Source organism: Urocitellus parryii, chromosome 9, assembly GCF_045843805.1.
Source record: "Urocitellus parryii isolate mUroPar1 chromosome 9, mUroPar1.hap1, whole genome shotgun sequence".
Lineage (NCBI taxonomy): Eukaryota > Metazoa > Chordata > Mammalia > Rodentia > Sciuridae > Urocitellus > Urocitellus parryii.
In genome coordinates, this window is record NC_135539.1 from 142,457,650 (window position 1) to 142,471,192 (window position 13,543).

At 40.4% G+C, this 13,543-nt stretch overlaps 3 protein-coding genes across 3 annotated transcripts in view; 2 read left to right on the forward strand and 1 right to left on the reverse strand.

Annotated features, from left to right (window-relative positions):
• Window positions 1-797, forward strand: part of Selp (selectin P) — a 34,859-nt gene extending 34,062 nt beyond the window's left edge. The window contains exon 16 of the mRNA XM_077802693.1: window positions 239-797. The gene's annotated coding sequence lies outside the window, so the exon portion shown is untranslated. The remainder of the gene's footprint in view (window positions 1-238) is intronic.
• Window positions 1-13,543, reverse strand: part of Firrm (FIGNL1 interacting regulator of recombination and mitosis) — a 363,157-nt gene that overhangs the window by 278,284 nt on the left and 71,330 nt on the right. The window lies entirely within an intron of this gene.
• The window catches only part of F5 (coagulation factor V), a 65,595-nt gene continuing 54,803 nt past the window's right edge, over window positions 2,752-13,543 (forward strand). Inside the window, exons 1-3 of the mRNA XM_026405243.2 lie at window positions 2,752-2,994; window positions 5,161-5,252; window positions 13,077-13,199. Coding sequence (XP_026261028.2) covers window positions 2,837-2,994; window positions 5,161-5,252; window positions 13,077-13,199 — 373 coding nt within the window. The 5' untranslated portion in view covers window positions 2,752-2,836. The remainder of the gene's footprint in view (window positions 2,995-5,160; window positions 5,253-13,076; window positions 13,200-13,543) is intronic.

The window sequence follows — 13,543 nt, forward strand, 5'->3', positions numbered from 1 at the left end:
GTGGCTGCTCCCTGACAACCTCCTCTGTTACTTGCTGGAAAAACGGAAACTGCTACCACTCTTTTCCAGAGCAGCACAGTAATAGCTGAGTTTCTTAAGGAAAGTAGCCTTGAGCAGAAAATCTGCAATCTAGAAAGAGAAGATTGTCTTGAGCCTCAGAGGAGAGATATGATGAAAGATTTCTTTTATTTTTTAAAGGAAAAATACTGATTTTGATTTCTTTTAATCTCATTTTCAGAGACCTATCTCCCAACCTCTCAGGATCCTAGTTGGTGAACATGGAGCTTCCTGCTAAACTTGACTTTAACTGTAGCACAGTTGTGGCAGTTTTCTGTTACCCCCTGGATAAGGGCATGGACTCTCCTTTAGACAAACTCTGGACCAGAGCAGAGGACTGTGCCATGTTCTGACCTCCCCATCACCCCCTTCCTGCTCCACCTCTGCTCTTCCTCCAACACAAGCTGCTGACGCCAAGAGCAAATGTTTGTGCTGTGGTCTGTGGACTTGAACACGGCTGTCACTGGAAATACCAGCTAGTCAAAGAGACCAGAGTGTTTGACTCACCAGGAGACCAGACTGGAGAAATGAAAATACCCCTTTATTTGGGGGTTAAGGAAGGCTTCTCTGCAGTGTTGGAAGCCAGGCACATCTCTGACTTCAGGAAACCCCAGCAGGATCTCCCAGAACTCCAGTGGTTGCTGTCAATGAGGAGCCTTAGACCTCTGCTGCTGAGGTTTCCAGAGAAACCTGGGATGGTACCCAAGGCTATAGAAGACCAAGAATCAGAACAGGAAGCTCCATCTCACTGTAGATCTTATCAAAGGACCCAAAGACCAATTAAATGGATTTGCCCCCAAATGCCATGTTCCTTTGTTTGATGTTTTGTTCAATAAGGTCTGTATACATCACTCTGTTGGCACCAGTTGTCCTAATTACAGCTCCACCTGTCAATGAGCTGGCAAATACATACATCACACTCCCTGGTCCAAGAGAAAGTCAGAGAAACAGAACGTCTCCATTACCTTAATGTTTCACAGGAAAGAATGAATGTGTTTTACCTGTTCTTTAAATCACATGTTTAATAAGTGGGTCAGTGAAAGTTATATAGTGTTTATCCAGAATTGATGCAAAAGTTAGAGAGCCAAGCATTGTAGTTGTTTTGTCATGGTGAAATGTAACCCAATGACTACATCATATAGACTGGGTACATATAAGCAAATATACAAGTTAAAATGGTAAAGCAGTCTAAAGATTACAAGGCTTTTTCAAGAATATTGATAATAACCTTGGGATTTAGGCACATGGTGCTTTAAAAAAAAGTTTATCAATCATACTGCCTTTGGCATCCATAACTGCTTCTTGTTTGTCTATCACTAGGCTAGGTATTATATGCCACTGGTCTTTCCTGAGTCAGAATCTGCGCTTTGTGAAAGTCACTAGGGAATCCTAATGCTCTCTTGACTTTGGGAATCACTGGTTCACAAATCAAATGTACAGAAGTGTAAGACCTGGAGCACTTATAACCTAGTTGGGGTACAACAGAAACCCACACAGTATAATACAAGGTGAACAACAGAAGTGTATTATTTGAATGGTGGTGTAGGAGTTCATAAAATAGAAAAGTCAAATTTGAGTCCACCATCAGAGAGACAGGTAGAACTCTGAACTTTAAAGAATGGGCAAGCAAAAGAGGAAGGAAATTCTACATTGGTAGATAATATTAGCAAAAGGGGAAAGAGAAGACTGCGGAGGGGAGTTGCAGAGAAGCCTGGTGTCACTAAATAGTACCTCTTGGAGGTGTCAGACCACAACTTGTTGAATGAATTGAAGGCATAAAGCATATGCAGAAGCTTGGAGGCACACAGATCCAGGCACCCTGGGATGAGTCATCATGATATCTCAGATAATAGAATTCTCAGATCCTCTACCAACAGCAGAAAAAGATTTAATCACCCTGTGTGAAATACATCCTTCAGGAAATATGAGGGACCCTGGAGACAGGAAAACATAATCACAGAAATAAACATGTGCTGTGTGCTTTCTAAGTGCTAGGCAATATTCTTTAATCCTTCCAACAATGCTTTCAGGAAAAACTGGTCTTAGCAACCCCATTGTGCAGATGTCAAGCCACAGTCTGGAGAGTTGAGCCCAAGAGCACAATTAGTAAACAGAACTGAAATCTAAACTACTGATTATCTCAGCTAAGCCCTCTGCTCTGCTGTGTTCTAACCAGTAGCAAACCCTTATCAAGACAACTGTGCCTGGGTAGAAGTTGGCCAAGTGATCTATAGCAGTAGGCTTCCTCATGGACTCATTGCCAACCTGAGGGCACAATATTTCTGTGCCCAGTATCAGACAAAATGCCCCTTTCCACTGGGGGTAGGAAGGCTGCAGAGTCTCAGTGTACTGGGAATTGCAGAGTCTGGTAAGCACAAACTCTGACACATGCACCATGGAAGGTGGGAGGCTACTGCTCCAGTAGCTTCAGCCAGGGAAGTGTGGCCTGTGAATTCCTGGGCACTGTCCCTCCTATTGGATCCTCTAGCAAGATCTCTGCCTGCCTTTTCTTTACCTGTAGAAAAACAGTTACTAACTCTTCCTCTTGTCCCTTTCCTCACCAAGGACAGTGATCTTACCACGCCCCTGCAGGGACAAGCCCCAGGAAGCTGGGAGGGAGGGTGAGCCAGAGGCTTCAGGGGAGGAGGACACTGCCACCCACAGCCTCCCAGAGCTCATTGCAGCCAAGACAGTTCACAGTGCAGCACCAGGCACCTCAAGCTGCCAGGCAAGCCCTGCTGGTCCCAGGGGGGCAGAGGGCAGGAGAAGGGAAGGAACCATGCTTCTAGGCTGCCCACACCTCTGGGTACTGGTGGTCCTGGGCAGCAGCTGGGCAGGCTGGGGGAGACACGGGGCTGACGCAGCACAGCTGAGGCAGTTCTACGTGGCAGCTCAGGGCATCAACTGGAACTACCACCCTGAGCACTCAAATCTAAGGTAATTCAGGTATGGTGTCCAGGAGGGGTAGCCAGGGTGGATAATCTAATGTTTTAGAGAATATTACTTTTGTAATTCCACAGGTGTGTGTGTGTGTGTGTGTGTGTGTGTGTGTGTGTGTGTGTGTGTTCAGGTAAATAAGTACATTTAATCAAGTATGAAGAGCATAACAAACTTGGTGAGTGCTAATTTTGCTCCACTAACGTGGAAAATATTCAACTTGATTGTTTAGACGCTGCTTTCTTTTCGTGAGTTTGTTTTCAGTACAGTTTTGTTAGTAGTCTGATTGTCGTCAGTTTAACATATTGATTGATTCACAAACACCAAGCTCCCTCATCTGCCTTTCCTACCAGCTCCCATTCCAGATTTTTACTAGTTCAGTATTTTTATGGCATTTCTAGTTACATATTATTTATTCCATTGTCACATAACTTCATCTCCTAAAACTAAAGTTGTGCACCTTGTACTTTATTTGAGCAGATAATTATTTTGAGCTGAATAACTACTGCCATCATTTTGTTGCTTTCTTAAATATGACTTTTAAAACATCAGTCCATGTAAATGCGACACTTCAGTACTTTCACTCTGTCCTGCTTCATATTTGGCTTATTCATGGCTGTTCACGGTGACTCTTAATTTTTTCTCTCTTAATCACTTCCTGGAGTATGGTTTACCCTAGATATTTTTGGTAAGGTTACTATTAAAAGGCATGTGTCAGTAAGAGGAGGTTTAAATAATATCAAACCATATCTTTCAGTTGCAAACTATATTTTTCCAATTGAAAAGTTAAAATGAGACTTCCTAGAAATTAACTAAATCATAGGGTCTATCCAATATTTCCAGCTAATCTTATTTTTATTTGTTTAAAATGGTAAGCCTCCTAGTGTGATCACTTTTATTTTTTAACTTAGCATCACAATTTAGATGATTGTGAAAACTGTGTTCTTCTTTTGCAATTACAGAACCAAAGCAATCTTCAAAAAAAAAGTAATATTCTGAAGTCTTTTCCATGTATCACAGTAACTCTTTTTAAAAACTCCATTGTAACTAGGTTATATAAGAGGGCATTATATACTATCTTGGTCATATATACAAAGAAATTCTTTCTTTTAAAAGATAATAATTTTAAATATTGCATTTCTAGATGATTCATCCAAGTTCATGCCCACACCCTTAAGTGAACTGTTACTCCCTCAAACCCCATAGAAAATAACACTCTTTCTGACACTAATCTTGCCTGCTCATGGGTGGAACAGGAGCTCTGTCCTAGCTTCCCTGTAGCTTGTGGTGGTTATGCCTTGGGGTGGGGATGGATAGATGCAGGCCAAAGCATACAAACCAAAAGATCAAATGTACAATGTGAGGACCACATTGTGCTGGCAGGTCTTCCCTGGGTTAGGAAAGGAGGATGGGTCAATTGTTGACAAGGGGGCCACCTGCAGGACTTTCTCCTTTCAGAACCTCTGTCATTCCTGTGGAATATAGTACTGTAGTTATTATGATTCAGAACCCTGTTGAATGTAGAAATAAAGATTAAAATAGAGATTAACTGGGTCAAGACAGAGGAGAGGAAATGATTTTAACCACGTTGGATCCTGGCTTTGTCATATATCAACTGTATTTCCTTAGAAAGTTACTTAATCTTTCCAAGATAGTTTTTTCATTTGTTTCCAACAGGAATCTGAGTTTTACTCCATTAGCTATCTCCACCCTCTCAAGCAGAAATAGGGTCAAACAAATCAATACAAATTTATAACATTTCCCAGAGGCTTAAAATTATAATTTGCAGGAAGTGTTTTATGAAAAATTGTATTTGACTGATGGGTTGCAAATAGCTCACCTATTTACTTTTAAGTGACTTGATCATATTTTTAATCATTTAAAACCTAACCTAAAGTTTGAGTTCATACGATGATTTTAGGTTCCTTTTAAGAAAATTGATTCTGAGAATCATCATTAATTAGGGCATTCTAAACTTATGAAAGAATATGATCACAACATACTAGTTTTGAAGAGTCCAATAATTACTTCATTAATTACATTTATTGTTCATATCTATAAAACACTGTCATTCTAGACATCTGAGGTTATGAGAGATATACTTGGTTATAATATGAGTAGATGTTATATGCATCTTTCAAATTAATGTTTGTGTTTTGATTCCAGTTCGAATCCTTTTACAACTTTCTTTAAGAAAATAGTCTACAGAGAGTATGAAGCATATTTTAAGAAAGAAAAACCTCGATCCAGCATTTCAGGTAGGAATAAATAAATATATTTATTTATTTGCTTAATAAAAATATATATTTATTTATTTGCTTAATCATTTATTTTAAACATAAATTTTTATGGATCATGTGTTATTTATCTGTGTCTAAAGTACCTATTTAGAATGTGTATGTGTGTGTTTGTGTATTTACCAGTATTGGATATATAGGATGTTGGCCCGGTGCACAGTGAGAGTGTGGGACCCCTTGCTCATGTTATTAAGAATTTTCAAAACAGTGACAGCAACACATTAAAGCAAACAAGGATCCTTCTGATTAGGGGGTCCTTTTAAAAGGTACACATTGTATGCCCATGAAACCAGTGATGTTTTTGGTCTTGGTCAGAATAGCTAAACAAAACTTTTAGGAGTTTGACTTTTTACCCATTCATCTAACAATCCACCGTGGAGCACTGTTGGGGGCTTGGCATTGAATTAGGCACTGTGCATGCAACAGTGGACAAAGGGGGTTCAAACACATCTCCGCAGGGCTGTGGGTTGGTCTGAAAGGCACAGATGTGTCTTAACAGCATGATCTTTTGTTTCAATCTGCTTTCCTGAATTCATTCAAAGGAAGTATGTATAGCTAATTCTCTGCATCTCTTTCTCATCTATATTGTTTGTTTGATCACAGAGACTAAGTGGATTAGGGGTCTAGGATCTTAATTATGGAACCACATTCCACAGAAATGAGAGAAACCATCAAAGAAGAACTTCTTTCATTTGTGTCCCCTTGAGAATGATCCCACCACACTTCTTTAGCCAAACAGAGGCCTGTCATCTACCCACACTCAACCACCACCTCTCCAACTCATCCCAGTCTGCCCTGCCTCCTCTGATCTCCCTTAATCTTAAATCTTTCCTCAACTAGTCTTCCCTTCATTCAAAAATCAAAAACAACAAAACCAAACCATAATCAGGTAAATTCCTGAAAGGAAAGAAATCTCACCATGACCCTGATGACCTTTTCCTTTATTCTCCTTTCCTTCACCCCTTGAATGAGGAGTCTACATCATTCTCTCAGGTTCTTTTCCTTATATCCCTTGTCTACTATGGTACAATAAGATAGAGTTCATTGAAATTACTATCAAAGCAGGGTCCCTGTGACCACAAGGATGTCAGTGCCCACAACTTCTTTCCAGTTCTTTTACCATTGCCAGGATATTTAACACTATCCCTTCCCAAAGGTCTCTGTGTCTTGTTTCCCTCTGATTTCCTTTGCTTTTCCTTCTCAATGTCCCCAGTATATCTTACAACCTCAATCCTACCGCGGCTTTCACAACTATCTACCAGGGCCAGGTTCTCTCTGAAACTACGTGGTACATACACTCTACCAGCAGAAATACCTCTGCCATCTTAAATATACCCCCAGCACCATGAACTAATTCCTACTTCCAGGGATGGTTTTGAGGATCAACTGAGCTAATAAATACAAAGTAGTTATAATAATGTTAACACATATTAAGAACTCAATAACAAGTTAGCTATGTTATCATTATTGTTGCTATAGTAGTTGTTAATGTTATTTCTATTTGATTGTATATATCATTGTATTATGGCCATCTACATACCTATATTTCTTAACTCATTTATATATTCTTTGTATATGATCATTTACATATTCACTTATCCTTAAATAAATATACATCTAAATATTCTTTTCTTTTTTAACACTGTGTATTAAGAACTATGAAATTCTAGGTTCTAGGAAAATAAAAGTGGGTAAGACCTAGAGCCTGACTACCAGGAGCCAACCAGTTATTGGGGATGACCTATAATTAGAAAGGTCATGACAGAACAGAAATAAGGAAAACTATAATGAGAGATCTACAGTAGGACATCAGAGATCCATCTCCAATCTAGTAGTCATGAAAATTTTCCTATTTCTAACTTGATAGCTAAAGGAAAAAAAGAGAAGGATCCAAGTAGTGATTAGGGATGGAGATGCATTTTAAACCAAGGTGAAGCAGTACGTGTAAATATTCAGAAGTTAGAAAGCATGGTGTATTAGGGGAACAATAACTGGATCAGCACAAACATCAAAGGAGAAATTGACAAAACATGCAACCAGATGGGGACATGGCTGGATTGAAACCATAGAAAGGCTTTATCTTGAGGAAAATAGGAGGCTCTGAAAGGATATATACAGGAGAGACTTGGATTTGTACTTTAGAAGGAGAATGAGTGGGAGAAAGCCAAGTCCACACCAGAGAAACAAGTGATGGGACTTTGGGGTCAGTCAAGGTAAGAGGCCATCAGAGAAGCTGAGGTGGAGAAAATCAGATGATTCCAAAGATATTGAGGAGCTAAACTTGGTAATAAATTATATGTAGATAATGAGGAAGAGAGAAGAATTATGATTGACTCAGACTCCTAATTTGAACAGCCGAACAGATATGCTGCCCTTCAATGATAAAGAAAATTTAGAAATAGGAGAAAGTTTTGAGGAAAGTTTGGGGTTTGAGATAGCATTGGAATATCTACCTAGTGACTCAAATGAGAAGACAGCGGTTTGACCTTCAGAAGAGACATCAAGCTAGATATAAATATTTGGGAGACATCAGAACCAAGATGGTAAATGAAGCTTTGAGAAAGTATGAGATCACTCATGGAGAGTTTAAGGAGAAAAGGTAAAATAATTCAAAGGAGCAACAAGATTGAAGAGATGAGATCATTCTTTCCTGAAATCTGGCTTCAAATAGGAGGAGAGACAGGTTAGCTCTAGAGGAGAATTAGGGGTCTAAGGATATTTTGGAGTTTTATAAAACAGAATACAGAAATCTAATATATTAGGGAAGATTCCAATTAAAAGGGTGAGGATAAAGACATCTGAGAGAGAATAATTCATGGAGCTAGACTTAGAAGAAGCAGGAAGTGCTGGGATTCAAAGCTTGGGCTGTCTCAGCTTTAAGAAGAAGGGCTATTGCCTTCTCTGGGGGATAGGAGGAGCAGTAAGGTTGCCCATAAAGTTAGTCTGTAGCGTGGACACAGTGAAGGATCTCCTCTATCACAGAGCCCATTCATTTTCATTCTTCGGTTCCAAGCTTAGCATATGTAGTATATACTTTAGGACTGTTTAACGAAATTAAATCGTAGGTGGGTAAAAGGGAAAATCGGCTTGGAAACAGTCCTTAGGCCTAGAAAAGAGAGATTAGCAGGTATTTGAGGTTGTACCTTTTGTGGCTTTTGACAAGTTAACTAAATGTTTATGTCATACTGGGTGGGACATTCACTGGGTAGGACATTCACTGAGTGCCACAGTAATAGAAAGGACAGCTGCCAGCCTGCGCTTCCAAGCAATAAGAGAAGAATACTGTGATGGAAATCCTTTCAGACGATAAACTTTTACAGTAATTTTCTATTTAACCTTATTAACTATAAGTGGACCTTGAGAGTTGATGAATCAGCCTTTGGTTCATGTTTAAGTTCATTTCACTTTAAGTATTACTTTTCTGTCAACTCCTGCATATCTCAGATTGCATTTGATTTAGGTGAACTAAGCATATTAGCATCCATTTATATGCAATCTTTTCTTGAATTCCCAAATTTGTTTAACTATGATGCCCTGAAAAGTAGGAGTTGGTATTGTAGCTGAGACAAGGAAGCAGAGCTGGTGTGAAGGAGAACCTCAGATTTTGATTGAGAAGGTCTATATGTGAACACTGCCACTAACCATATGAGTTCCCCAGCCTCCACCTGTATCATTTGTACCTTTTCTTTATTTTCTGCTCTGCTCATCTGGTAGGTATGGTTCTGGCTGACCCCTGAACAAGTCACAGTGTTGCACTTCTGCAGGGTGACCTCAGAAATTGTTGTAATTGTGGATGGAGCCAGGCTAAAGTCCAGTGATATTTGTGGGCACTGGACAGGTGGAGGGCAAGGCTCATTATCAGAAATTTTATCACAGGCTTTAAAAGAGCTAGTGATGGGTTTCTGAATCTTTCCAAGGAAGATTATGAAATGTTTGTCTCCAAAAGAGTTTTAAAATAGCTGCTCCTTGTATCATGTAATCCACTGTTCACTGGAGAGCAAGGGACTAAATTAGCTCATCTCATGCCATTCTTTCTACCTTTTCAATTCCATGAAACTGGGTACATGCTATGTTTCTTTCCCCAAGCTCCAAGGTAGGCCTTTTCCCAGCAAGTTCTGGGTACTGAGGGGGAAGGTGGAAAGGGCTTATGGAGGAGCTAAAGAGCAGCTCAAAAATATTCAGACATGTGTTTGCCTGCATGTATTAAGGAATCTGATTTGCATCCATGAAAACACCCTTTAGTTTTGCTTAACTCTGAAGAAGCTGGAAGGGAGCTGAATAAAATCTCCAAACCGTTCAGGTAAAATAACTTAGGAGACTTGTTCTGGGCATCTGGCATTTAAAGCCATGTGATGCCAACAAATGGATTAACCAGGCCAGGGAATCATGGCAACAAAATGTGGCACAGGGTGCAATAGTACTGCCAGTACTGTTGGGCTCATGGGAAGCCAGGAAGATGGGAGTAACCAGTGGGACTTCCAGGAGGAACCAAGATGGAAGGTAAAAGCCAGACAGAGGTCAGTGGTGGAGTCAGACATGCTCAGGAGCCAATAAAGCTGAAGAATTCTGGACTTTTCTAGGAAGGAGAGGGTCTGGCTTGCTCTGTGGAAAGTGGGAAAGAAAGCTTTAGCCCCAAAGTTTGAAGAGCTGAGTCCTAGTCCCAGCAATGCCACCAAATTGCTGATTTACCTTGGGCAAACCATTTACTCCTCCCTCCCAGACTTCATGAACCATCTCTAAAATGAATATGGAACTACATGACCTCCATGGTCCTGTGCAGAGCTAACATAAAGCAAATGAAAGAAAGCTTCAGGTATGGAGCAATATAAACCCCAGGAGTAGGTGTTCTTTCTTAGGAACAAGACAACAGTGCAGATAAGTGAGGGAAAGATAGGGCCTCTATATCAGAAATGATAGGTTACAGTTAACCATTGCTGCTGGAGCCAATCACCACAAATTTAGTGCCTTAAAAACAACACAAACTGGTTCACTCTCTTACAGTTACAATTCTGGAGGTCAGAAGTTCAAAATGGGTTTCACTGAGCTAAAATCCAGAGCTGTTTTACTTCTGGAGGCTCTGGAGGAAAACCATTTCCTGGCCTTTTCCAGTTACTTAAGCTGCCTGTGTATTCCTCCATCTTCCAAGTCAGCAGAGTGGCACCTTCTAACCTCCCATCTCTCTCCCTTTTGCCCTCAGCCTCCCTCATTTTGCAGAGGTTGGGACTAAACTGAAGCTTCTCACATGCCAGGCTATAAACTACCACTGAACTGCATCCCCAGCACTCACCTTCTAAGATGCTCTTTCTCCCTCTTATAAGAACCCTGTGACTACACTGGGCCCACACCATAGCCAGAAAAACTTCTTCCTCCCAAAATGCTTATCACGTGTGCAGAGTCCCTTTTGCCATATAAAGTAGCATACTAATATATCATAAGCATTAAAACATGGACCTCTCTGGGAGGGAGGGGACATTATTCTGCCTACCACATCCACCTAACAAAACAATCCCATAGTGTGTTCCATTTCAGAGAACAGCACTTTCATCCACCCAACTCCCCAAACCAAAACATCACCATCCACAGCAACTTGATCTCCCTCACCTTCCACCCTGCTCTAGCCCATCAAGTCCTGACAAGTTAATCCCCCAAAGGATCTCTCATGTCCCTCCTTATCATCTCCACCACCATAACCTGAATGCACCTACAAACCTTTCTCAGGGAGTTCTCACACCGGTTTCTCCCAGATCATTCTCCACAAATGCAGCCAGAGATTATCGATATCTGGTCCATGTTGTATCTTGCTGCAAACTCTTTGACAGCTCTGAACACTAGTAGGTCACAGCAAGTTTATACTGTTCTATACAGTAGTGACCACCACTACTGTCTAGAAGTCCTATGAGGCCCTGAATGAGTGGGCCAGGGATGCAGTCTTCACCTCACCTTCCACTTTGCTCTCTTACCTAAGCTCTCTATGGCCTCCTGCCAGTTATCCAAATAGGCTGAGATTTCTGGCATCTCAAGGCCTTTGCACATGCAAATCCCACTCCATAGAAAGGCCCTGCCCATCTCTTGGCCTCTCTGCCCTTGGACTTCAGTTAGAGCATGACTCCCTCAGGAAAGTGTTTCCCAAACCTAACCCTCTCCCTGTGCAAGAGTGGACTAGATCCCCTTATCTAATACTTTTCACGATACCCTGTACTATTCTGCCATAAGGCTTACTGCAGTTTATAATTACATATTTCTATAATCACTTATTAAAATCTGTCTTTATACTGGGCATGGTGTGCATGCCTATAATCCCAACAATTTGGAGGCTTAGGCCAGAGGATCACATGTTTGAGTACAGCTTTAATAATTTAGCAAGACCCTGTCTCAAAATAAAAACAATAAAAAGGGCTGGAGAAAAGCTCAGTGGTTGAGTGCCCTTGGGTCCAATTTCAGAATCTGTCTTTCCTACTATCTTACAAGTTCTTATAAAGGCAGGGAGTGTATCTTACTCTTCATGCACCGCAGCAGTTCTGAAACCTGGAGGATGTGGACAATCAATATTTGTTGAATGAATGAATGAATACAAAGTGGAGAGTGCAGGATGAAGAGGTAGTTTAAAGCTCAGCTAGATTTCTGTTTTAATGATGGCTTAGCCTCTCATTAATTGTGTAATATTGGGCAAGATATTTAAATTCTCCAAGGCTTAATTTCTTTACCTGTAAAATAAGAATTCTAATGTCTCTCTTAAAGATTTATTGTGAGGATTTAATGCAAGGGCCCAGGGTGCTTGACCGTCTGGGGGAGTGTGGAGGCTGCATGATTAACCATCACTACTGCCAGTGAATGCTGGTGGGACTCCATGACTGCAATCACTTCCTTCTCCTACTTCTGCAATTTCTAATAGGCGGAAACCAATCCCATGAGGCTTTATAGATGACTTGATCCAGTCACTTGTCTGAAATGAGACTTCCTCTGCTTTCACTCTTCCCACCAGTTTATTCTCTTCACAGCTAGCATGGACCTTTGAAACATGTCTGCCCATCTCTGTTACACAAAGCTCCAGTGACTTGCCTTTTTATATAGAAGAAAATCCAAATTTCTTACCATAGCCATGGGGCCTTGCATGATCTGCACCTCACCTCCACCTACCTTGTCTCTTCTCATTCCTCCCAGGCTGTTTTTCTCATTGTTCTTTGGATACAATCAGAAATACACTTCTGATTTAGGAATTATGAACTTGCCTCAGGGCCAGAGAGCTGTGTGAATTAGGCCTCTGGGGTCTCCTACTTCAGAGAAATATAAAGTTACCACTACTTCACATCCCTGGTGTAACTGAAAATGATCTTTCTTTTCTTGACCAAAGATAGCAGTCTTTGTGCACATATTGTGTGACACTACGTTGTGTACAATCAGAGAAATGAAAAGTTATGCTGCAATTGTGTACAATAAATTAAAAAATGCATTCTGCTGTCATGTATACCTAATTAAAATTAATTAATTAATTTAAAAAATAGCAGTCTCTAAGGAAAGGCAGTGGATCAGAGTGGGACCTGGTCAGAAGGGTCTTCCCTGCTCTCTTGACTTGCTCTGGGTCCAGCCAAGGATTCCACACCCTGTTTTGACTATATGTAGTGTAGAGTTAATGTGCTGACAGGGCCTTCTAAATTCAAGAGAAGCACATTAGCTTCAGGACCAGGAGGAATGACAACAATTGCTTCTGGAGTTTCTCTACATGTTTTTCCCACTTGGCACCACTGTCATTGATGATCCTGAAACACAAAATCTTTGTTTCCATAGGACTTCTTGGACCTACTTTATATGCTGAAGTTGGAGACATCATGAAAGTTCACTTTAAGAATAAGGCAGACAAGCCCTTAAGCATCCATCCTCAAGGGGTCAAGTACAGTAAGTCCTCAGAAGGTAAGGGCAATGGCATATTCTTATGTCATTTCAAAATTTAGAACTGGTATTATTAACTTGTGTTATTCTGGAAATATTCTTTCCCACAAATGGTAACTATAAAAATTGTTGCCTTTATAAGTTTCAGAAATGCAAAAATAAACAAACAAACAAACAAACAAGCTCTGGAGTCATCTAGACCTTAGGTTTTCATTAATTCTTGCTCCTTAATAGTTGGGTGGGCAAATTACCTAATCTCTCTGAATTCCAAAATGTTTATCTTAAAATGGGAATGATAATAATATGTACATTAAGTGATGGTTTAAGGTAGGGGTCAACAAACTTCTATAAAAAGGCAACTAGTA